The sequence below is a fragment of the Brachionichthys hirsutus genome, chromosome 16 (genome assembly GCF_040956055.1).
Source record: "Brachionichthys hirsutus isolate HB-005 chromosome 16, CSIRO-AGI_Bhir_v1, whole genome shotgun sequence".
In the NCBI taxonomy this organism is placed as follows: Eukaryota; Metazoa; Chordata; class Actinopteri; order Lophiiformes; family Brachionichthyidae; genus Brachionichthys; species Brachionichthys hirsutus.
The window spans coordinates 1,110,654-1,131,164 of NC_090912.1; the positions used below are offsets into that span (position 1 = coordinate 1,110,654).

The 20,511-nt window shown below is 53.0% G+C and overlaps 7 protein-coding genes across 9 annotated transcripts; 2 read left to right on the plus strand and 5 right to left on the minus strand.

Annotated features, from left to right (window-relative positions):
- Window positions 1-434: 434 nt before the first annotated feature.
- On the plus strand, window positions 435-1,452 carry cox6a2 (cytochrome c oxidase subunit 6A2). Its single transcript, XM_068750069.1, has 4 exons — window positions 435-564; window positions 927-996; window positions 1,065-1,207; window positions 1,285-1,452. The coding sequence occupies exons 2-4, from the start codon at window positions 927-929 to the stop codon at window positions 1,372-1,374; spliced, it is 303 nt and encodes a 100-aa protein (XP_068606170.1). The 5' UTR covers window positions 435-564; the 3' UTR covers window positions 1,375-1,452.
- A 231-nt stretch (window positions 1,453-1,683) lies between these two features.
- On the minus strand, window positions 1,684-6,336 carry armc5 (armadillo repeat containing 5). The gene is made up of 7 exons (XM_068749918.1): window positions 5,944-6,336; window positions 5,822-5,852; window positions 5,619-5,729; window positions 4,496-5,351; window positions 3,661-4,412; window positions 3,426-3,558; window positions 1,684-3,344 (listed from the first exon to the last, which is right to left on the minus strand). The coding sequence occupies exons 1-7, from the start codon at window positions 6,334-6,336 to the stop codon at window positions 2,027-2,029; spliced, it is 3,594 nt and encodes a 1,197-aa protein (XP_068606019.1). The 3' UTR covers window positions 1,684-2,026.
- Window positions 6,337-7,178: 842 nt separating this feature from the next.
- si:dkey-66i24.7 (uncharacterized) lies at window positions 7,179-8,521 on the plus strand. Its single transcript, XM_068749922.1, has 2 exons — window positions 7,179-7,302; window positions 7,767-8,521. The coding sequence occupies exons 1-2, from the start codon at window positions 7,218-7,220 to the stop codon at window positions 8,351-8,353; spliced, it is 672 nt and encodes a 223-aa protein (XP_068606023.1). The 5' UTR covers window positions 7,179-7,217; the 3' UTR covers window positions 8,354-8,521.
- On the minus strand, window positions 8,519-10,146 carry LOC137905677 (uncharacterized). Of its 2 annotated transcripts, none has more exons than XM_068749920.1 (3): window positions 9,772-10,146; window positions 9,317-9,548; window positions 8,519-9,238 (listed from the first exon to the last, which is right to left on the minus strand). In XM_068749920.1, the coding sequence occupies exons 1-3, from the start codon at window positions 10,006-10,008 to the stop codon at window positions 8,532-8,534; spliced, it is 1,176 nt and encodes a 391-aa protein (XP_068606021.1). In that variant the 5' UTR covers window positions 10,009-10,146; the 3' UTR covers window positions 8,519-8,531. The 2 variants fall into 2 exon arrangements, with proteins under 2 accessions (XP_068606021.1, XP_068606020.1); XM_068749919.1 differs by having other exon boundaries at window positions 8,519-9,274.
- A 1,341-nt stretch (window positions 10,147-11,487) lies between these two features.
- elob (elongin B) lies at window positions 11,488-13,403 on the minus strand. Its single transcript, XM_068750195.1, has 4 exons — window positions 13,299-13,403; window positions 12,121-12,255; window positions 11,754-11,862; window positions 11,488-11,618 (listed from the first exon to the last, which is right to left on the minus strand). Exons 1-4 carry the CDS (start codon window positions 13,299-13,301, stop codon window positions 11,506-11,508), a joined length of 360 nt encoding a protein of 119 aa, XP_068606296.1. The 5' UTR covers window positions 13,302-13,403; the 3' UTR covers window positions 11,488-11,505.
- Window positions 13,404-13,739: 336 nt separating this feature from the next.
- zgc:153292 (uncharacterized protein LOC100003014 homolog) lies at window positions 13,740-17,026 on the minus strand. Its single transcript, XM_068749726.1, has 11 exons — window positions 16,962-17,026; window positions 16,527-16,734; window positions 16,397-16,429; window positions 16,166-16,302; window positions 15,906-16,005; window positions 15,681-15,713; window positions 15,361-15,594; window positions 15,014-15,117; window positions 14,756-14,921; window positions 14,626-14,680; window positions 13,740-14,563 (listed from the first exon to the last, which is right to left on the minus strand). Exons 1-10 carry the CDS (start codon window positions 17,024-17,026, stop codon window positions 14,636-14,638), a joined length of 1,125 nt encoding a protein of 374 aa, XP_068605827.1. The 3' UTR covers window positions 13,740-14,563; window positions 14,626-14,635.
- A 288-nt stretch (window positions 17,027-17,314) lies between these two features.
- rusf1 (RUS family member 1) lies at window positions 17,315-19,981 on the minus strand. 2 transcript variants are annotated; one of them, XM_068749992.1, is made up of 14 exons: window positions 19,832-19,981; window positions 19,670-19,747; window positions 19,491-19,605; window positions 19,370-19,415; window positions 19,234-19,266; window positions 19,041-19,146; window positions 18,831-18,932; window positions 18,673-18,743; window positions 18,402-18,586; window positions 18,244-18,301; window positions 18,070-18,134; window positions 17,864-17,992; window positions 17,710-17,775; window positions 17,315-17,628 (listed from the first exon to the last, which is right to left on the minus strand). In XM_068749992.1, exons 1-14 carry the CDS (start codon window positions 19,979-19,981, stop codon window positions 17,543-17,545), a joined length of 1,290 nt encoding a protein of 429 aa, XP_068606093.1. In that variant the 3' UTR covers window positions 17,315-17,542. The 2 variants fall into 2 exon arrangements, with proteins under 2 accessions (XP_068606093.1, XP_068606094.1); XM_068749993.1 differs by having other exon boundaries at window positions 17,710-17,786; window positions 17,857-17,992.
- Between the last annotated feature and the right edge of the window lie 530 nt (window positions 19,982-20,511).

Sequence of the window (20,511 nt, forward strand, 5' to 3'; positions counted from 1 at the left end):
TACTTTAAAACTTAAGGACATTTATCTTCTTCCGTTTGAAAGACAATGTTGGGAGCCGGGCGGCGCCATCTGGTGGACAGGTTCAAAAATATACATGGCCAGAATGGAACTGCCAGAGAAACAGGGCTAGAGGTCAACCCAGGAGAAGCTGGACGTAGTGAAGGAGGACGATGCAAAGGACAGGGTGAAGTGGAGAACGCTGGGTTGCTGTGGCGACGAGGCGAAAGTACAGCAGAAGTCAGAAGGAGACGGTTCTGCACTAACTAACCGAACTCGAACAATGAAAGCGTCTGCCCTTCTAATGCAGGCTGGAGCGGCGCCAACCCCCCCCCCCCCCCCCCCCCTTCACTAGCCCCGCCTCTGCACTCAGACAAATATAACGTTTTCTTGGCATAGAGCGCGCCTGGCAGGATTGGGAGGAGTCTGACACACTGAGTTCAGGTCAGGACAGACTGAAGGACGAACAAGCAGGAAGGAGAGCGTTCAGCAAAAACAGCAGGAGCTACCGAGCGAACCAAGAGACCCCCCCCCCCCCATACACACACACACACACACCTGAGAAAGGTAAGCTTTTGTCTTACTAAGAGAGAGAATTTGGTTTTTGTTTAAAAGAGAGAGAATTTGTTTGTTTTTTGTTCCGATGCGTGCCTTAAGCCGGGGGCCTTCACGCGATTTTATTACGTTTACATAATGATAATAAAGTATCTTGAATCTACCAACCCCCTTTATAGACGGCAGCAGCTGCAGGCGGTTATTTACACGGCAGGGCGCTGCAAGGCCGTGCGGCAGCTAGCGTTGGCTAAGTACCCGCCGCTGAAAGGCCCCTCCCCCTTAATCATTAACATCGATCAGCTTGGGCAGTAATGAAGGCCGAATAATTCAGAGTCTCTACCTGGACAATAAAACGTCTCCCCCCCCCTCTGCAGATGTCTCTGTCTCCAGTCGGCTTGGCCGCCCGTCGAGTGTTCGCTGCGGCGTCGAGCCACGAGGGCGGAGGTCAGTGCGTCGGAGCGGCGCCGGGCGCTTCGGTAGTCGAACCCTGACTGACGCTTCCGCTTTCACAGCGAGGACCTGGAAGATCCTGAGCTTCGTGCTGGCCCTCCCGGGCGTCGCCGTCTGCATGGTCAACGCCTACATGAAGATGCAGCAGCATCCCCACGAGGCGCCGGAGTTCGTGCCGTACTCGCACCTGCGCATCCGCAGCAAAGTGAGCCTCAAACCGACCGACGCCACGGCGACGGGGGAAACCGACCCGCGGCTGAATTTACGTCCATCTCGTTGCAGAAATTCCCCTGGGGCGACGGAAACCACTCGCTGTTCCACAACGCTCACACCAACGCTCTGCCCGACGGCTACGAGGACTCCCATCGCTAGAGGATCGGCGCCGCCGCCGCCGCCATCGGACACAGCGTCCGGATAAACGTATAATAAAACCCACTTTTTTGCTGCATTAAAACCGGCGCCGTGTGTCGTTTAATCCAGACGCCAAAAGCAACCCCCCCCCCCCCCCCCACCGGTCCATCAAACGTCTTCATCCGCTGCTGAAAGTAGTTCCCAGCAAAATTAAAAAAAAGCACCTTTCACTCCAGATGTGGACTCTGGATCAGGTGCCGGCGCAAAACCCGTAAATGAACCGAATGAACGAACCTCTTGAAGCGTATATATTTTTAATGATTGGTGACACGCCTCTAATGAACAGTTACAGGATTTTCATCTGGAAACTACGTTCCGATCTTTCCCGGGGGACGAGCAGCCAGATGTTCCAGCGATATGTTCAGTCGCATAAATTAATACGTGTCCCCTGGATATCAGCCGATCAATAATATCATAATATCTATGTACAAAATAAACAGCCGGCGGTTCCAGATAAATGACACTTTCTTGCGCGCACACGCGACGGGGCGGGGGGGGCGGGGCGTTTGTATCAGATTACATCAATTCTGAACAGATGTATTTTTATAAACATCAAAGGATCATGAGTTATAATCTGATTAAAGTAACGCGATGGCAACTCTTCCACAGACGCTCAGCCGAGCGCCGCCGTCGCTAAACCTAGCAGGTCCCGTTTCAGAGTCTCCGGGCAGTCGGCCTCTCTGGCGAGTCGGCCCAGGCAGTCCCCGGCGACGGCGCTGGACAGGAAGGGACGGGGACAGTCCTGACAGCCCACCAGCAGAGACAGGCAGGCCCGGCCCAGAGCCGGGTAGCTGTACCGCTGGGAGAACCAGTACACCTGGGGGAGCAGGGCGGACGGGGCCGTGGCTCCGCCCCCAAATCCCGAAGGAGAAAGAGAGTCCTGAACTGCCGATTTCAGGATCCGTCCCGGACTTTTCATCGAGGTCTTTGATTTGGACGCCGACGTGACGCTTTTGTTTGACCCGACTCCTCCGAGGGACTTTTGATCCGTCCCACCAAAAGGGCTTTCGTCCCCGTCGGGCCGGTTTCGGGAAATATTCTCCTTCTTCGTCTGTCCGGGAATATTTTCCACCGCCACCTCAAAACCGGTCAGTTCTAACTCAGAGGTCCGATTCGCCAGGCTGTCCTCCACGGATTCCTGGTCGGTTTTAGAAGCGCCGCTTTCAGCGGCTCGTCCGGCTGCTCCGGTGGACGAGGACAGGAGCAGAGAGACACAGAGGTCCTCCAACTCGCCCTGCAGCTCCGTCACCAAGAACCTGCACGCTCCGATCATCGCCTCGCCCAGCGCCGTCTCCTGGAAAGACAAGTCTTCCGTCCCCTCGAGGACCAACGCGTCCAACATCCGGCATCGTCCCCTCCCCTCACGTTGGACTGCCGTCTCCGTGTCCTCGGTGAGGCGACACCCGTGCAGGTAGTGCAGCACCGGCAGCAACGTCCCCGGGGTGACGTCTTTGATGCGAACGCCGCCTTCGGCCCGAGCTTCACCGAATCCACCTCTCAGCAGGGCCCGGAAGTATTCGGAACCGGCCCCCGCCGCCCCCCCCCCGCTGACCACAGCCTCCCTGTTGGCCGGGACCCGAGTCCCGTCGTCCAGCAGCAACTCAAGGTCAAAGTCCGAGACGCCGTAGGGACAGGCGTCTCCCAGGCGAGGCTTTTTCGAGGGGGGGGGCAGAACTTTGTCCATTTTACAGACCGACGGCGTTCCAAGAGGCTTGAAAGTCTTTTTGCCGGCGTCCATCTTGGAGCCGCTCATCAGGGCGGACAAGCAGCCAATGAGCAGGGAGAAGTAGAGCGGCTGAGACGTCAGGCCTGAACGGGGGGGCCGTCCACATTCTTCATCAACATCGTCATCCTCACTGCGGCCAAGGGGCTGCAGAGCCAGCAGGAGCCCGCCGCCGTCCACGAGGAGCTTCTTCAACAGGGACCTGTTGCTGTGGGGGGGGGGAGGGGGGGTTATAACTCACACCTTCTGGATTATTCGCGACTCATGGGTGAAGATAATCCCTACTCACCTGCAGATTAACGGCAGAGACAGGGCGCAGTTCCTCCTGTCAGCCTCGGAACCGGAGAGCATCACGTGGGTCAGAACCCCAGAGCCGAACCCGGACTCGCACTGGACCCGCAGGTTGCTCAGGAGAGAGACGCCTGCAGAGACGGGCCCGTCAGAACCGGGACGGAATCGGAACCGCGCGACTAGCCTAGCTGCTAGCCCACGCTAGCGTAGCCTTAATGAGACGCGTCTCTCACCAAGTTGTTTCACTTTGGCTTTCACCCGGTCCGTCTGTCCATCGTCCCCCTGCCGTCCCCCCCGTCTCTGGCAGAGATGGTAATGAATCAGGGCAACAGAACCGGTTCGTAGCAGCGCCTGCAAACAATTTGGGTTGCAGCTAAGCCGGCAAAGCATACGGAAGCACCTGCTGCTCGGGTCCCGGTGCCGGGTGAGGTAGGAGAGCAAGCCGGGCAGGACGCCGGAGCTCAGCAGGGCGGCGCTCGGGTCCGCGGCGTGGGAGAAGCGAGACAGCAGCAGCAGGATGGGCGATTCGGGAGTCCAGGGCTCGGGGTGGTAGGGGTGGTGGTAGGACGCTGGTCGGGACACGGGAGGGGGGGCGTCCAGGGTGACGTTGGTCAGACAGGCTGCTGGGGGGGCTCGCTGCCTCTTCTTGTGAGGGGAGGAGAACTTTGACGGAGAGACCGGCGTTTGGGCCGTTTTAGCAGGAGAGGAGGGGAAGGAGGAACCGCACTGGGTTCGGGGGGTGAGGAGACTGGAGGAAGGAGGAGCAGAGGGAGGGGGGGCATTGACTTTTAATGAGGGCGACGGGTGGGACGCAGGAGGGGGCTGGGCAGGTTTTTTAGAAGTGGACGGGGACTCGGGGTTTGGGGAGGACGTCCGAGGGTACGGCGGTGGCGGGACGGGAGCGCCCCCCCAATCCCCCTCAGCACCAGAGGAATCCAGCAGGTCCCCCTCAGAAGAGATCAGGCCTTCAGAGACCAACCAGGACCTGAGGAGGAACAGAAAACATCAGAACCACGGAAGGGTCGCGGCGAGAGCTCCGACTCCGACTCCGACTCCGACTCTCCGTACCTGAGGCTCAGGAAGCTGGAGGAGCACAGCCCCGCCTCCCGGCCGGCGTCCTCCTTCCTGCAGCCCTCGGGAGGAGGAAAGTCAAAGGAGTCGAAGCACGACGGAGGCAGGAGCTCCGTCGGAGAGACGCCGGAGGACAGGCTGACGTCCGTCTTCTCGGCGGACTGCTCCTCGACGAGACGCGCGACCAGCAGCGGGACCAGCCCCAAGTCCTGCAGCTGCTCCATCGCCGACTCGTCGAAAACGAAGTCGACGCAGGCCAGGATGGCGAGTCGGGACAGGGGGTGACCCCGATGGGCCGCCAGGAAGCCGACGAGCACCTCCAAACCGCCGCTCGCCTTCACCTTGGCTCGGTTCACCGCCTCCTTGCAGCATAAGCAGAGCGCCTTGAGGTAAAGGCCAGACTTGAGCGGGTCCTTCTTCACCTCCTCTGCGAACCTCTGAATGACCCCCAGTGACCCCACCAGGGGGCGCAGGCAACCTTGGGAGCACATGTTGGCCAGGGCTTTCAGCGCCAGCTCCTCGAGAGGTTTACCGGAGTCGCCGGACGCCATGCCGCCGAGCTGAGCGAGGACTCCGGAGCGGGACACGTCCCTGGCGCACTCTAGTCCGCAGCCGCGGGTAAGCTCATGGAGGGTCCTGAGCGCTGCCCGCCTCAGCGCCTGGGGGTAGTCTGGGGCAATTAGAGGGGCAAGAGCAGAGAAGGTCCCTTGGGTGAGCAGGGAAAGGCGGTTAGAGGGCGTGTCCGAGAGGTAGAGGAGCGCCCGAGCAGCCGACTGGGCACACTCAAGTTTAGGACAGGCGTCTTCGGGTCCGGAGGAAAGGGACACACAAAGGAGCAGCAGAGGGACGCCACCTGTACAAACCGGAGACAGACGAAGACAGAACATCCTGAGTCCGTTCAGCCTCGGGGAATTAAGAATAAAGGATTTAAAAAGGATTTAAAATACAAAACGAAAAGGTTTAACGAATTGGAAGTAACTTTCAGCAAATCTGGATTAACAGCTGGACTGCAGCTGGACTGCAGCTGGATTAACAGCTGGACTGCAGCTGGACTGCAGCTGGATTAACAGCTGGACTGCAGCTGGACTGCAGCTGGACTGCAGCTGGATTCCGGACTCACCGGCATCGTGGACGAGGGCGGAGCCCTCGGGGTCCATGGCCAGGTTGCCTAGCGCCCGGGCTGCTCGGTTCTGGACGCTCTCCAAGGACACATTTTTCTTCAGGATCTCCACTAAAGACGGTTTCAAGAATTATTTTTAGGATTCGATTCTCCAAAGAGCCGTAAACCGACACCGACCGCAGTAACTTCAACGGGCCGCTTACCGATGACGTTTACTCCGCCCAGCCGGCGAACCTGCGACGGAAGACATTTTAAACACGAGCGCTTTGAATGGGCTCGTCTTTGAACTTTCAGCGGGGGGGGCGGGGCTTCCTTCATGTCTCACCTCCAGACGCGTCTCCGGCTCGGTGCAGCAGTTTGCCAGGATGCTCAGCGCCAGGTCCAGGGTCTTGCTGGAGCGGTCGGGGTGCTTGAGCAGGTCCAGCAGGGGGCCGAGCCCCCCCTGAAGTCTGAATCGGGCTATTCCAGCCTTGTTGCCTTTGATGTGCTGCATTCGGATGGCAACCAGGGCCCTCCACTGAGAGACCCTGGACCTCTGATCCAGGTCTCTGTCGCCGGGCGAGTCCGCCCGGCCGTGGCCGTTGTGTTCCGACCCAACTCCAGGTTTGGACAGGTGAGCCAGGCACCAGGTGAGGGAAGACTCTGGCGATGGAGAGTGTCCCTCTCTGGGAGGCGCTCGAGGTCGCGTCCAGTCACCTTGGACAGGTGAGCCGGCCATGGCCCATGGGGGGGGGGGGGGGTGTCTGTGGGACGCCAATGAAACACTGCGAGGTCAAACATGTCCGTTCATTTTAGGTTCGTTCAGCAAAACCGGAAATATATATTCTATTCAAGTTCGTTTACTCATTTTGTCCCAAAAGTTTTCGCAAAAAAAATAACACTCTGGCGTGGTCGGTGAACTACAGGTACCGTGAAATAGGAAAACTGTACCACCTGATGCCGCAGTCGCTGACGGGAGATGCAGTTCCACAGCTTCGGTCCGCTCCCTGGAATCAGGCCTCCGTCGCACGAAGGCCGAGCCCGCGGTGTTTTACCTTCATGGCGTGTATTTGCTCATTGTATCGTGTTTTTGCATATCGAGTAACGAACTAAAGCTCCATTTCAAGAATGTTTTTTCACCAGCGGCCGAATATCTTTCGTGAAACTAAATGCAATCATCTACATTAGCCGCTAACGCCATCTTTAGCCAAACAACAAAACAGGGCGGTCGAGGGAAGGACCACTGAGCGAAGAGGCGGGGCCGCTACACGGACATGGGATTTGTAGTTTTTCTTTAACCCTACTTTCCCTGTCGCTAATGAATAACCCTCCATTAATAAACTATATTACCCACAACTGTGTCGCAAGGGCGTGGTTTTTCTGGAGTCGTCGCAGCGTTTGGGGATTGTAGTTTAATAGGGTTTACCATTAAACTCAGAATGGCCTGTTTCACCACCCAAAACGGACTACACTTCCCGCGTCGCTGGGTGGCGTTGTTATAGTCATCGCTTCAGTGACGCGACACGTCGCGTCGCTGCTTCTGAGAGGTTGTTAAATTCCACGATCGACGCGTCGCTAATGAAACCCGAACTGGACGCCAGCGGGGATGGTTCGGGAAGCATGGACGTCATCGAGGCCATCGTGATCCAACGCGCTGACGTGAAAGGGAAGGAAACCGCCGCGTCCACCGATAAAACCAAAGCAGGTGAGCGCGCGCGCGCGCGCGGCGGAAGTCGCACCGCTTTTTATGGAGTCATCGCATGAAGCGAGGAGGACCTGATGAGTGCGCGGAGACGCGCCTCCGGCAAGGCTGCGCTTCTGACGGCTTTTTTTTTTTTTTTTTTACAATTGTCAGCAAACTTTGATTTTTTTTTTTTTTAATGTTAACATTATAAGATAAATTCTGGATTCAAAAATCAGTTAAAATCAGTTTTCGTGGTTGTCGTATAAAGACGCAAAGAACAATCTAGAACCTTCCGGTGATGATCCGGATCACCGCGTGGACGGCGAGCTGCTCGGCGGAGGTCTGCGCCTTAATTTGTTTTGCTTTACCGTTAAACTTTATTCAACAAAAAGCTTTATTTGATGACACTGACGAGTCGGTTCAGCACAGGTTGTGTGAGACGGGAGATCGGGTTTCACGCTCAACATTTTGCTCCCCACCTCTAGAGTTTCTGTGGACGCTGCAGGCGACGTGGCTCCTGGTCGACACTCGGCTGGAGATGGATCCGGCTTTTGACCAGCCGGTGTGCAAGAAGAAGAAACTTTGGGCCGTGGTGGCGGAGAAGCTGAACGCCAAGCTGCGGGGGTCGGAGGTCGCTGGTGTCACCGCGAAGGCGTACGAGTGCGACCTGAAGTGGAGGAACATGCTGGCCACGTACAGGAAGAACAGCGAGCGGGCCAAGAGGCTCGGGGACGCCAGCGTCCACTGGGAGTTCTACAAGGCCATGAACTCGGTCCTGGGCAAGAGCAGGGAGGAGGTCGAGGCCCGGCGGAGGGCCAAGCTGAGCGGGACGAGGGTGGGCAGAGCCGCGGCCAGTAAGAGGTTCACGCCCATCCTTCCCACGCCGCCCGCGGCGGCCGCTCCCTGCGCCAGCCGGCCTCCGCAGGACGTCCTGCAGCTGTACATGGAGCTGCAGGAGAGGAAGATGAACATGTGGGCCCAGCAGAAAGCCCTGGAGGAGAGGAAGATCGAGGCCATCAACAACCTGGCCCGGGCCATCTCCAGCCTGGCCGAGAAGAACGCTGATCAATAGACTGCTGCGTTAGCGCGTGAATGGACTTCCACTACGATCGATGGGAGCGATAGCAACATGCTAGCAACGTGCTGGCAACGTGCCCAGTTTCACCGTTTTTTGTTTTCTGTGTAAATTATTGAAATTAATTGGACCCTTTCGATGTTCCGTTAAAATAAACCTTTATCGAATTAACATTTCATGTGTTAAACAACAACGCCGAGACGGCGTCCCGTCGGTGCAATCCTTCTTCATCCTCCCCCTCCTCCCCCTCCTCCTCCTCCTCCTCCTCCTCCTCCTCGCTCGTGGCTCCTCCTGGCTCAACCTCTCCTTCCACCACTTGTCCCAGGTCCAGAAACACGTTGTGCAACGCGCAGGCCGTCAGCGCCACGGCCCGCGCCCGATGGTGGTTCCCGATGTCCAGGTACCGGAGCCTCTGGAACGTGGCTCTCAGGTCGGCGAAGGCCTGATCCAGGACCTGGAAGTGCTCCTCCAGGGTCCGGTTGAAGAGCTCCTCTCTGGGTCCCAGAGCTCCGGAGTAGGGAGTCAGTATCTGCGCGCTGAGCGGGTAGCCGCTCCGCGCCACAATGCAGGAGTCGGGCGCCATCAGCTCGGGACGCTGTCTGAGTCTGTCCCTCAGAGCGCCGCCTCGGTCCGTGTCGGATCCTCTGCTGATCCGACAATGAAGGAACCGACCCCGGTGGTCGGACAGGAGCTCGAGGTGCAACCAGGAGTCGGGATGGACCTCCTTTTTGACCCGCTTCTCTTTCGGCGCTGCGCCGTCCTCATCTCGTCTCCCTGCGGCCACGCGGACAGGAATGCGGGTGTGTCCCAACACTCCCAGGACCCGAGGGACGCCGTGCCGCTCTGGCCCGGGGCCGGACAGCGGGACAAGGCCGTCTGAACCTGGAGAATGGAAAGGGGATATTCTGAACTCCTCCCCTCAAACCAACACGCGCGGGGCGTCGATTAGGCTCCACCCACCCGCGGGCCACCTGATCAGCGCCTCCTCCAGCGTGTTGACGCGCTCGCAGAAGGAGAAGAAGATCCTGTGGATGTTCCCCTTCTCCAGGCGGAAGCGCTGGGACACGGCGCGGTAGCTGAGGCGCTCCGTGAGCAGGGCGAGGGACAGCTGGACCGTGTGGGACAGGGACAGACAAGCCCGTCCCGCCACCCGAGTCCTGGACTTGGAGCGCTGGAGCAGGTCCGTGATGTGCTGATGAGCGAAATGAAGGAGTTACCCCCTCAGAGCGAGAACTCACACTGTATGCTCGTTTCCATGACAACGGGGGGGCCTTCTAACCCCCCCCCCCCCTGCGGTGAATGGGGCGTTTCATTCAGAAAAAAAACAGGCCGGAAACGTTATTTTAATACATGTCGCGTTCGACCTGTGAACTTATTTTATGGACAGCGACGCGCATACGTGACGTCACCGGTACCTGGACTGCAGCGCCGGCTCCGGTCGGCTGCGGCTCCTCCTCCTCCTCCTCCTCCGGGAGGCTGAACCGGGGAACCGGCCGAGCCTCGACTGCAGCCACCAGGCCGGCCTCCAGCACCCCCTCCACCGCCTGGTCCAGCCGCTGCTCCAGCTCGGCCCCGGACAGCGGCTGCCACTCCCGCTCCAGCAAGTCCAGCACGGCTCTGCCCGCCGACGCGACGAACCCACCGGCGGCCATCGGGCGCCGAAGACGGGAGAGTTCACCGGATGTTTACGCAAACGTGGACGTGTCAACGATCATCGCTCCTCCGTCACGAGCGCCAAAAGCAGCAGGAAACAAAGGAATTAGTTCCAGCGCGTAAAGGACGGCGACATTTTAATCCTACTACGGCGAGGGAGGGACCCGCCAGGGACCCGCCCGTCTGACTGGCTAATATTTGGTGACGTGTATGTGTGACGATTGGCCGGGGTTCCAACAGCAAGCCAATCACAAGCAGAGTAGGCCTGGGGCGCAGCGTCACCATAGTAGGACTTACGACGCAGTCATACTACAGGAACGGCGTAGCTAGTAAAACGGAAGCTAACCCGTGAGCACTTAGCAAAACTATTAGCGTCTGTTTATCGACCCGTTCTACGTCACTATAAAAGCTTGTTTAAAAATATGCAAAAAAAATTATATATATATATATAGAGATATATAAATAAGTTTAAAGGGGCTAACACCAAAGCATAGAAAATCACCAGTGCACCGAGATGAAAAAGTTGTTTTAATGTTAAATCAATTACAAGTGATATAATTATGTGACAGTTTTTACAGCTTCTATTCGCAAGTCTGGTAATGCCAATAATTCTGGTCAACACGGCGAGGCTGAGTCGTTTTAATTTACTTTCCCCAGATGAAACACTTCATAGATTGTCTTTGTGTTTTCTAGTTCACGTTTAATTTTAGGAAAACAACGCGTGAACACATTACAGCCACCCATGACGTTGTGGAAAGGTGGTCAGCCCTCAAATGTGTTAAGGTTTAAAATAAAATATAAAAGCCATTCTTTTGTGATTTGCTACTGTGCCGGACCTTCGTCACATTTCCGACCGGTTCACTTCAGTGTTCCGTGTAGAACCACAACCCGTCCACTTCAGCTTCAGCCACGAGGCGCGCCGCCGGCGCACAAATTCAGTTTCAGAGTCATACTGTTCAAAGGTTTTTGAAACACAGACGGCAAACTTAGAAATTCACAAACTCCGAGCTATTGTGGCGACACATACCCAAGTCAGAGACCAGAAACACGTTAATCCTAGGAATATTTTAATAAAGAAACACACAAATATAATTGCCTTAAAATGTCACACCTCACCAACTCCCACGTTTAAGCCAGCAGAAATAAAAAAAAACAAGGAAGGCAGCGGTGACCTAACCCCAGTCATACACGAGGATTAATTAAATACAAGGTACGATTCTTTATTTCCAGCCTTCCTGTGGATGACTGACAGTGTCGTGACGATCCGTCAGGTGTCTCTGAAGGGTCTCGAGTGAAATTATCAATCTGTCTCGCATGCGTTCGCCAATTCAGGACAAATCCACCACTTTGAAGCCGCGCCCTCCATTTTACAACCAGGACAATCCGTATTTATAATTGTTTGCGTCCCGCTGAAGACCCCCCCCCCCCCCCCCCCCCCCGGTGCGTCTAACCTCCGGCCCCCTTTTTGTCCCTCTCGCCCCCCCCCCCCCTTTTCCTCACTGTACAGCCTGTTCGTTGGCTGTGCTGCCCGAGTCCTGGGGCTTCATGACATCAGGGAGCTCTGGGGGGGTGGAGAAAGACTCGATCCTCAGCTGCTCGAATGAATCATCTGAGAGGACGACCGAGAGAGAGAGAGAGAGAGAGACACAGACGCGTTACACAAGCTAATCCCATCAGAGCAGGACTTTCCCAAGGAAAACGACCCGAAGCCGACGGCTGATGGGGTGTCGCTCCGACTACTCACCACCCAGGCGGAAGGCTAACCCCACCGTGGCTGGAGCCTGAGGTCGGGCCGTCTGGTTGGTGAAGCCGCAGTTTCCCAGAGTCTGACTGTCGTTAAGCATCACATCGTCCTGGCGGGGGACATTCGGAGAAGACCAAAGTTTAGAAATGGCTTTCTGGACTCATTAACGCCACGCCACTCCTGCTCATCCATATATGGGCGTGTATCACAGCCCCGCCAGGGGTCGCCACAGTAAACCAACCTGACAGACTCATCATAACACGGAAATGAGAGACGGGTAACTACCGGCGTGAACGCCACAGACACATTGCAGATTAAAACAGAGGTTTCCATGACGACATGGAGCAGCCATCGGAGCCTATTCCACCTTGTAGAGCCTCTGGTCTTCGGGCGGCCTCTTTAAAATGCCTTCCACGATGCGTTTCAGCTCGTAGACTGAGGTCGACTCTTTGGCATCCGTGAAGATGGTCGTCTTGTGACGCCGAATCATTAGAAACACATCCTGGCGACAGAAAGGGGGGGTTCAAGAAGACCGACATCAGAAACGCTTCATTGTTGGGTCAGTCATTCTTGTAAAGCTCTGCAGGCGCATAGAAAAGTTCGATTTTTATGCTTTAATCAGATTAGCTGAAGTTAGATATGGAACACGTAAAACAAGCAGTTATTCACTTCTAAACTACAACCTCCTATTGAAGAATGGGAGGTTGTTGAATCCAGCTAGGGTTTTAGCATTAGCATCATGGAGGTGCTTCTCCACCCCATTAGCCAGCATGAACATCCGCCAGACGCCGCAGCGGCTCTGGGGAGTTCATCAACGGTCATTCTTTACTTTGCCATTCGAGGTTGAGCCGGAACAAATATACAGTTGTAGTTTAAATACAACACAAGCTTTTGGATGTACATTATAACGCTTTAAATTAAGCTGACGTCGGCGTTAAAGACCCACAGCTACCAACTAGCTAGCGTCACGAACTACCCAAGTACCCGTTTAGCCAACCATTAGCTGGTAGCAGATGTAGCTTCCCCTGTAGACAAACTAGAGACACCGCGTAACAAAACACGCCTTGAGTTCGAACCTGACGTTGTTGTACTGAACATTTGAGGCCAGTCACGTTTCTTCTATCGCCATTGTTCGATTATAACGCCAATCGAGCTACATTAACTTTAGCTAGTTAGCCCCTTCGCGGCTAGCTAGCAATCAGACCGAAAGCAAAGTTTGTTTTTTGAGGCGTCACTTATCTAAAACATTATGTAACACGCTTTTTTTTTAGTACGTACCATTCTCTATCATCAATACCGCCCACTTAATTAGCATGATAATTTGTTTTCACCTAGCGTTAGCCGGTGTGTTGACGTTAGCCGACACAGGGAAGCTAACCCACGCTAGCTGGGGTTAGCTAAACAAAGACGTAAGGCTTTTCGCAGCCAGCTCGGTTCGTCTGCCGACCCGCGTCATGTTTTAACGCTAACCGAAGAGGCTGCTGTCCGCCTTACGTAAGATAGTTAAAACGTCGTTATATTTTGAGCTCTGTTTATCTCACTCACCATTTCTTGCGGTTGGTCGCACACAGGAAAAAAAAAAAACCCTGTCTAGCGTCTCCACTGCACAGCGTCGTCAGGCAGCAGCCACGCGTGCAACTTCAAAACCCGCCAGTAGGTGGCGGCAGCGGGAAGCTCTTCTTTTAGTGGGCGACGGGGACCGAGCGGCGCATTACCTCCGCCTGCTGGACGGTTGGAGAATTGCTCCTTAAACGATCACCTTTGATTTACACGTTGAGGCCTCAGAGTAAGATTTATCTCGACTTTCTCTCACGTCCACGGTGAAATCACAAATAATGAGGGATGAAACTGCGAAATACGTCGAGTTTTATGCGCCAGAATCTTTATCGGAAGGATTCTCCGCCATGGCAGCAGGTTGTTGGTGCAACTTCAACCTGAAAACCTGTTCCGAAGGAAATGTCAGCCTCATTGTACATTCAGCAGATGTTTATTGACATGTTGTACATTATTTAAAAAATATATAAAACAACAATTGATCAATCAGAGCTCCCAGCTTGCTACAGGCGAGAGCCGGGGTACACCCCGAACGCGTCGCCAGCGCATCACGGGTCAGACAGAAACAAACAATCACGCACTACAGACAATTTGGACTAATCAATTCACCTAGATTGCATGTTTTTGGGAGGAACCTGGAGAAAACCCACTGGGTCAAACTCAGGACAGATAGGAATAGAACCCAGTACCTTCCTGCTGCGAGGTGACATAGCTAACCACTACGCCACCCTGCAGCCCCACGAAGAACCAGAGAGATCTAAAAATAACCATGATGGATGGAATTTCAGTTATAGAAATCCTGTTAACAAATCCTTACATAAAACCTGATGGTCCGTATAGCTCTTAGCTAATGCTAATGCTACTATAGTGAACTTTTTGTCAGCACTTTAAAAAATGATCCGAGTCACATTTTTATCATCTTGATTCTTCAGCATGTCAAAGACATTTCCTTTTTGTACACTGTTAAAAACTGCAATGAAATACTGCATTTAAAATGTGACGCAAAGGCAGAACACCGGTCCCGTTCTGAGACGATGGTGAAAAACAGTGAAAGCACAAAGTCGATCACATCCTGCGAATGACGTGGAGTCCTTGGAAGAGTGGAGGACAAGGACCAGCAGTTTTTATCTGTCAACAAGGTCCTGGTCAAACAATCCAGTCCAGATCAAGTCAGAGCGCTTCCCAAAATAGTCCCGGATCTCTTCCTGAAATCAAGACCGGTTCGATCGCCCCATAAACGGACCTGCAAAATGAAACTAAAAGAGACACGGGCTATAAACTGCTCCGTACACAAACACTCGGAGTCCGTTCAACTCACCGAGCAGACTTCATCTCACCACGAAAGCGCTCTCTTGGATCCTGGAACAATCAAACTGCGGCACGGAAAAGACAGATGTGATTCAACGAAAACACGAGAGAAGCTGATCCGGAGTCAGAGGTGGACTCACGTTCGCGCCTCTGGGGCTCCGGACCGGCTCCGGTCCCTTACAGCAGAGCGCCGAGAAGGGCCTCTCCTTCGTCTTTGGATGCTCCTTGAAGCACAGGCTGAACACCTGGGCGGGCAGGTAGACGTCCCAGTCCGCCGCGTGCTCCTCCACCAGACCGTTCACCATCCTGTCGGCGAGCAGCGGAGACGAGCCAGCCGGAGGTTACGCAAACGTCTTCCCGCCTCTAACCCGTCAGGGAGAAACAGGCCGATGGCCGACCTGTCGATCAGCTGCTGCGTGACCCGGTCTGCGGCGCCCGTCTGCCGGTGATAGACGACGAGCGCGACGGTGACCTTCAGCTGATCCTGCAGCTCCCGGTTGATCTAGCGCGGCGACACATTCAGGGGACAAAGTCTTAGAATCAAGCTGCACAAATGGGCAAAAAAAAAAAAGAACGTAGCGTGAAATCTCAGCGTCAATCTATGCAGTTACACGTTAGCGATTCCTGGATCGGCGCCGTTGGGCGGCTGTGCCGATGGGGGGGGGGTGTGCGACACTCTGATTGGTTGAAATGAAGTTGCACTCGACTTCGCTGCAGTAAAACCAGCAGAGGGCGCTGGGCTCACTTTGTGGACGACGTCATGCGGCAGCCTGGAGAGGATCCTGATCGGGTATCCGAAGTGCGCCACGACGTCCACGACGGGCGCGGCCACATTTGACGGGAGGCAGGACTCCATCGGCACGGCCTCCACCCACTTGGAGAAGTAGTCGGTGACGGTTAGCAGGTACCGGTGGCCGTTGAGCGTCTGGGGCAGCGGCCCTCTGACGTCCAGCCCGAGCCACTCCCACGGCTCTCTGACCTGCGGACGGCGCAGCACGACCCCCGAATGAAAGGACGCGGCGTGAAACGCACACTCGGGGGGGGGGGGGGGGGTCTGGGGCTTACCTCGATCACCTTTTCAGGATCCTCACTTTCGGTCTGAAAAGTTGCACGAAGCTGTCGGTTAGAATGCTGCCTGGCTCAAGAAACGGGGATCCGTGTTGTCGCCGCGGCGACGACTTACATTTGCATTGTCATCTGGGGCCCATTGAATATCCTGTCGGTTCAGAACAGACGAGTGAATGATGACGATGATGATGATGATGATGATGACATCGTCATTGGTCTCACCAGCGGGACGCAGTAGTCGCCGTGGAAGAAATGCGGGAACGACTCGATCTTCATCAGCCGCTCGTCCACGATGATCCTCCACTTTCTGGGGTCTTTTTCTCTGAATATGAAAGAAGAAAAAGGTCAAAAAAACGACACAGGACACGCCTCCCACTGAAGTTCAACGCCAAAACATCAGAAATAATGAAATGAATGCTAAAAAACAGTCTCAGATGTCGTCATGGCGACCGGTTGAGACTGCCCCGTCTGCGTAAACGCACCCGGCAGGTTGCTCCGTCTGGCCGGGCTCCGGGTGGCCGCTTCTCTTCGCTGTGGCGGCGCCGGTCCCGGTCCCGGTCCCGGTCCCGGTCCCTGGGGGCTGAGCCGGACTCGCCGGCGAGGCTTTAGCGCCGGCTGTCTGGGTCCAAATCACACAGAAACAAGGTTTCAGCTGGTTCTGGTCACATTATTAGTATTTGCATCGTTATTGGAAGAGTCAAGAAGTGTCTCACCTTGAATCTCTTACCCCTCGGGTTGACAGGAGCCTGGATTGGGGGGGGGGGGGGGCAGAGACAGGAACTGCTTGAGATCAGAGACGCAGGACTATTAAAAGCGTTACTGTCACTAAACAAGGAGCTAAACCTTCATTTTCCTTTTCTGCGCGTCGTCGACGGACGGGAATTTGGTGGGAACGGCGTCTTCTTTCAGGGTCACAGATTTGCCCGTCCTGTCGATGTGCTGCTCCTCGAAGTGGCTGATGCAGAGGACGGAGAAGCGGGACGGGGTCCAGCCCGGCCACTTCATGCTGGACAGCCATCTCTTCAGCTTCCTGGGGCTGTACAGGGGGAACCTGGAGGAGCGCAGAAGCCGTTTATTCTCACTGATCAGCATTGATCCAGCATTTGTCTTCACTGTTAAATGATTGCTAAGACATTAAACTCCACCCGCACGAACTCCGCCAGCAAACTCAAACGAGCGCCCAGCTGAAAGTGACGCCGATGCTACTACCAGCTAGCTTCACTGTTCATCAAACAACACGATATTTCCTATTTTCGAGTAATACAAGTCGATACTCACTTAAAATACTTCACATCTGAATCGCTGGCGTGCTCGCAGTTGTACGCACACGTGTACCTTCCCATTTCGTAAACAACGGAGTGTTTTACGCGACTAAATAAATACTTTCTGGTTGTTTATCGAAGTTAGCGACTGTGCGTTTTCAACATCCGGTTAGGATTTTCAAATGAATTACAAAAAAATAATCGCGTCATAATACCTTAAATGCTTTTTGTGTAGCAAGGACGTGAATTTTATATACTGTATATTTATCTTAAAACGTTGTTATATGTAATTCAAGTATATTTCTTCAGGCACTAAACGTAAAATGTTTATTTGCCATAGTGTTGATTATTAGGAAACCGGAAGTTCTTCTTCTTCATGGTGTCTTAATTGCATACGGAAGCTTTCTACCGCCCCCTCAAGGAATAGAAGTGAAAAATCACAAGTATATTTATTTAGAACATTTATTGAGAGAAAAATATAAATATTGAACACAGAATAAACCAAATACAGGATACAGTACTCAAAGATCAATGTTTAAGTGACTTTACAAAATGTGATTTTAACTATGTAAAGTTTGCAATAAAAAAAAAACTAGCTCAGTTGCTTTTTGCTTTCCACTCGACCCTCCACTCATCCCAATCCAGCAGAGTTCGACGCATGTCCCATCCTGAAGCTTCCACACCTGGAAAGGATATTCCCAAAGTCATGCATCTGCACAAATACACAAAATTATAGTTTGTAGGACAGTTGCACGTAAACCTACCTTTGATAAATGGATTAAAAAGTCTGTCCATCACCGTGTGACTCTCATGCACCATTTCCCAGTGACCTTGAAAGTGAAAACAAAAGTGTAAACATGTAAAAGACAAAAACTCTACTCGTGTAGAATAAAGAAATCAATGGCAGGGGAGGCTGACTTTGTTGTTGTGCGGCAGATTCTCGAGAAGTTGGAGGGCTCATCATGTTGCTGAGGCACACCGCTTGGCACATCGCCCGGATTTCATCGCAGACCGACGCGTCTGGCCTCAGACAAACGCATATGCAGCCTGAGAGGAAGACAAGCGGGTTGAAAACATTCACTCTCAAAAGCACCGTGGCTCTTTAACCAAGCACGATGACGTACCATTCCTGACTCCTATAAGAAAAGGCATGTTGTTGTTCTTCAAAGCCAAGTTCAGTTCTTCCGAGCTGCAAAATAAAAAACAAACAAACAACAAAAGTTACTTATGCGTAGCTTTTTTTAACTTTTATTTTGGAATGTTTCAACAGAGAAGTAAGTTGGTTGGCATTGACTTACCTTTGCACAACTTTGTCCAGCCTAACTCCAAGTTTGATCGGCACAGCTTTCCTAAATTCTGCGGAACACAATTCACATTTTTGACAACTGCGTCAAACATGCTGCTAATGTCAGACACAAAAACACAAAAAACTTAAAAGACATTTCACTCGTCTGACCCAGGAAGACTGGTTCTCTCTGGTTGGCTTCTCGGGGGCTCAGGATTTGTCCGTGTGTCAGGTACTGTTGCATCACAATCGAAAGCCGCGCCTCACTGAAGGTTTCCATGACAACGGAACGCACAGCTTTGTAGTTGGCAAAGAGGTGGAAGATGGTGAAGAGGAAGAAGAGGCTGAGGGTAAATCTGTGGGGCAGACAGAGAGGGAAGGGGAGCAGATGGCATAAACGACACAACAAGATCCTCACGCTTATGCATAAAACAATATTTACTGCGGATTATCGGTGACAAAAGGAATGAGGACCAAACTGATCAGCAGTGCAGCCAGATTCACTAAAGTCTCCTGAGGACAGAGGAGAGAGTTTCGCATGATTTCAATAAAAAGCCATGAAAAATGGGAGGAAAAGGACATCCTCCGTCTTCGTGGTACCTGACTGCCGTCTTTGGCCGAGATGTCCGCCATGTTGTCTCTGTGAGCCTGATGACACGTCAGAGCGGCTCTGGTGGCTCCGCCTGCAACGCCAACGATAGACTGCAGAGAAAGAACACATTTAATAGCAGAGGTCAGTTTGTGTTTAGCAATAAACTCGAAATCCTTAAACTGAAAATGTGATTTAAATTGCTTCGTTTTCTTGTTTACCAGGAATATCCCTGCGATGCAGATAATCGTGGTGAAGCAAGCGGGAAAGTGCGGAGCCAAAATCATCATGAACATGGCGACGTCGTTGAGAACGTCAGCAACGAGTCTGGCGGGGGAATCAAAAGAAAGGCATTAAAACATCGGATGCGATCGCGGTCCCAACCAGGCGCCCGCACAGCACGCGCACGCGCACCTCCACGTTTTGGCCTCAGAGTCCAGTTTACTCCTGGAAAGAAGAGACAAATAATGACTTTCATTATTGGTTAGTTGCTTATCAAATGATCAGCTGCATATTGCGGCTCTTGAATAAGAGGTAAACACGAACTCACCCTTTGTGCCAAGCGAAGATGATTCTCCCCAACATGCCGGCTCCGTCTGCAGAGGAACGCACCGGTTCAACAGATGCGCTCCAATCAAGCGTGATACAAATGCATGTTATTAAGGGATCACCTTTTAACAACCAGGTGATCGTGGCTGCAGCCACGGTGGCATCCTGGTTGCCGACACCGACACCTTTGAGGGAGGCCTGAGTGGCTAACGTTCCCGAGAGAGAGCTGCAGAAAGCCTGAAAGAGAAAGGGGATTAGCTCCAATCTGATGTCTGGGAATAGTTGAAATGACTTCCTGTACCTGCACGGTATCCCAGAACTGGTACTGCAGGTAATCCTTACTGACGCTCTCCGGATATCCTTGAGGCAGGAAGATACTCTGGGAAATTAAATGTTAAATGGTGATTCTGATTCTGCGAGTGTTTTAGCACGTAGCTTACAAGGAAATGACGTAAATTCTTACTTTAAAAACTCCAAAAAAAGAGTTTCCGGTTGATTCACCTTCTCGCAAATTTCTTCTTCTCTCCATCACTCCATCCTCGCTAACATACTTCCAGGATTCTGCGCTGCCATATCTTTCTGTGGCCAAAACCAACGCCTTATCTTTCTCCATTTAGGCTGTGAGAAGCCAAAAAACCAGAAAGAGGCGACTAAAGTTACGAAAAACAACCACGCGGTGTCAAAATCGTTTAAATACACGTTTAAGTCCGCTCCATGCTGCTGAAACGCCGCAGAGTACGTGTCATTTCGACCTGCGGTTCAATGTTTGGGACACTTCCGTGTTTATTTCCGCTTCAGTGTTTTTGAGCTTCCTTATTGGTCAATATGGAGTCTAAGGCGGGGCTTATCTTTTTTACGGCAAGCCTACTAGCCCAATTTTCATTGACTTTCACGAAACATTGTTTCTGGAAATGCAACATCCAGAATATACTGAACAGAAACTGCCAGGAGTATTTAAAGTAATACTTTATTGTAAGAGTACACGAATCATCATCATTAGTGGAATTATACCGACTCATTTCATTGGAGGATAATATATAATAATAAATAATTTTAAATAATTCCTACAACTTTACACCGCGAAGTGTCAAAGAGGAATTAAATCTTTGCATTTACACCATCACCTCATCTTTTTAGGGGCTT

Bases quoted from the DNA above. Each gene is read 5' to 3' on its own strand.
- si:dkey-66i24.7 (XM_068749922.1), top strand. From the start codon at position 7,218: ATGGACGTCATCGAGGCCATCGTGATCCAACGCGCTGACGTGAAAGGG. The intron at 7,303-7,766 runs GTGAGCGCGCGC...CCCCACCTCTAG, and splicing joins CACCGATAAAACCAAAGCAG to AGTTTCTGTGGACGCTGCAG.
- cox6a2 (XM_068750069.1), top strand. From the start codon at position 927: ATGTCTCTGTCTCCAGTCGGCTTGGCCGCCCGTCGAGTGTTCGCTGCG. The intron at 997-1,064 runs GTCAGTGCGTCG...CCGCTTTCACAG, and splicing joins GTCGAGCCACGAGGGCGGAG to CGAGGACCTGGAAGATCCTG. The intron at 1,208-1,284 runs GTGAGCCTCAAA...ATCTCGTTGCAG, and splicing joins ACCTGCGCATCCGCAGCAAA to AAATTCCCCTGGGGCGACGG.
- LOC137905677 (XM_068749919.1), bottom strand. From the start codon at position 10,008: ATGGCCGCCGGTGGGTTCGTCGCGTCGGCGGGCAGAGCCGTGCTGGAC. The intron at 9,549-9,771 runs GTACCGGTGACG...TTCGCTCATCAG, and splicing joins GAGCCGGCGCTGCAGTCCAG to CACATCACGGACCTGCTCCA. The intron at 9,275-9,316 runs GTGGGTGGAGCC...TGTTGGTTTGAG, and splicing joins GCTGATCAGGTGGCCCGCGG to GGGAGGAGTTCAGAATATCC.
- rusf1 (XM_068749993.1), bottom strand. From the start codon at position 19,981: ATGGAGAAAGATAAGGCGTTGGTTTTGGCCACAGAAAGATATGGCAGC. The intron at 18,933-19,040 runs GTAAACAAGAAA...CTTTCTCTGCAG, and splicing joins GCATCGCAGGGATATTCCTG to TCTATCGTTGGCGTTGCAGG. The intron at 18,135-18,243 runs GTAAGTCAATGC...TTTATTTTGCAG, and splicing joins CTGGACAAAGTTGTGCAAAG to CTCGGAAGAACTGAACTTGG.
- armc5 (XM_068749918.1), bottom strand. From the start codon at position 6,336: ATGGCCGGCTCACCTGTCCAAGGTGACTGGACGCGACCTCGAGCGCCT. The intron at 5,730-5,821 runs GTAAGCGGCCCG...AACCGTCTTTAG, and splicing joins GGGCGGAGTAAACGTCATCG to TGGAGATCCTGAAGAAAAAT. The intron at 5,352-5,618 runs GTGAGTCCGGAA...CGGTTTGTACAG, and splicing joins CGCCCTCGTCCACGATGCCG to GTGGCGTCCCTCTGCTGCTC.
- elob (XM_068750195.1), bottom strand. The intron at 11,863-12,120 runs GTGGAATAGGCT...GTCCCCCGCCAG, and splicing joins AAGACCAGAGGCTCTACAAG to GACGATGTGATGCTTAACGA. The intron at 11,619-11,753 runs GTGAGTAGTCGG...TCGTCCTCTCAG, and splicing joins GTTAGCCTTCCGCCTGGGTG to ATGATTCATTCGAGCAGCTG.
- zgc:153292 (XM_068749726.1), bottom strand. From the start codon at position 17,026: ATGGGAAGGTACACGTGTGCGTACAACTGCGAGCACGCCAGCGATTCA. The intron at 16,430-16,526 runs GTTTAGCTCCTT...CCCCCAATCCAG, and splicing joins CGCAGAAAAGGAAAATGAAG to GCTCCTGTCAACCCGAGGGG. The intron at 15,595-15,680 runs GTAAGCCCCAGA...CGCCGTCCGCAG, and splicing joins ATCCTGAAAAGGTGATCGAG to GTCAGAGAGCCGTGGGAGTG.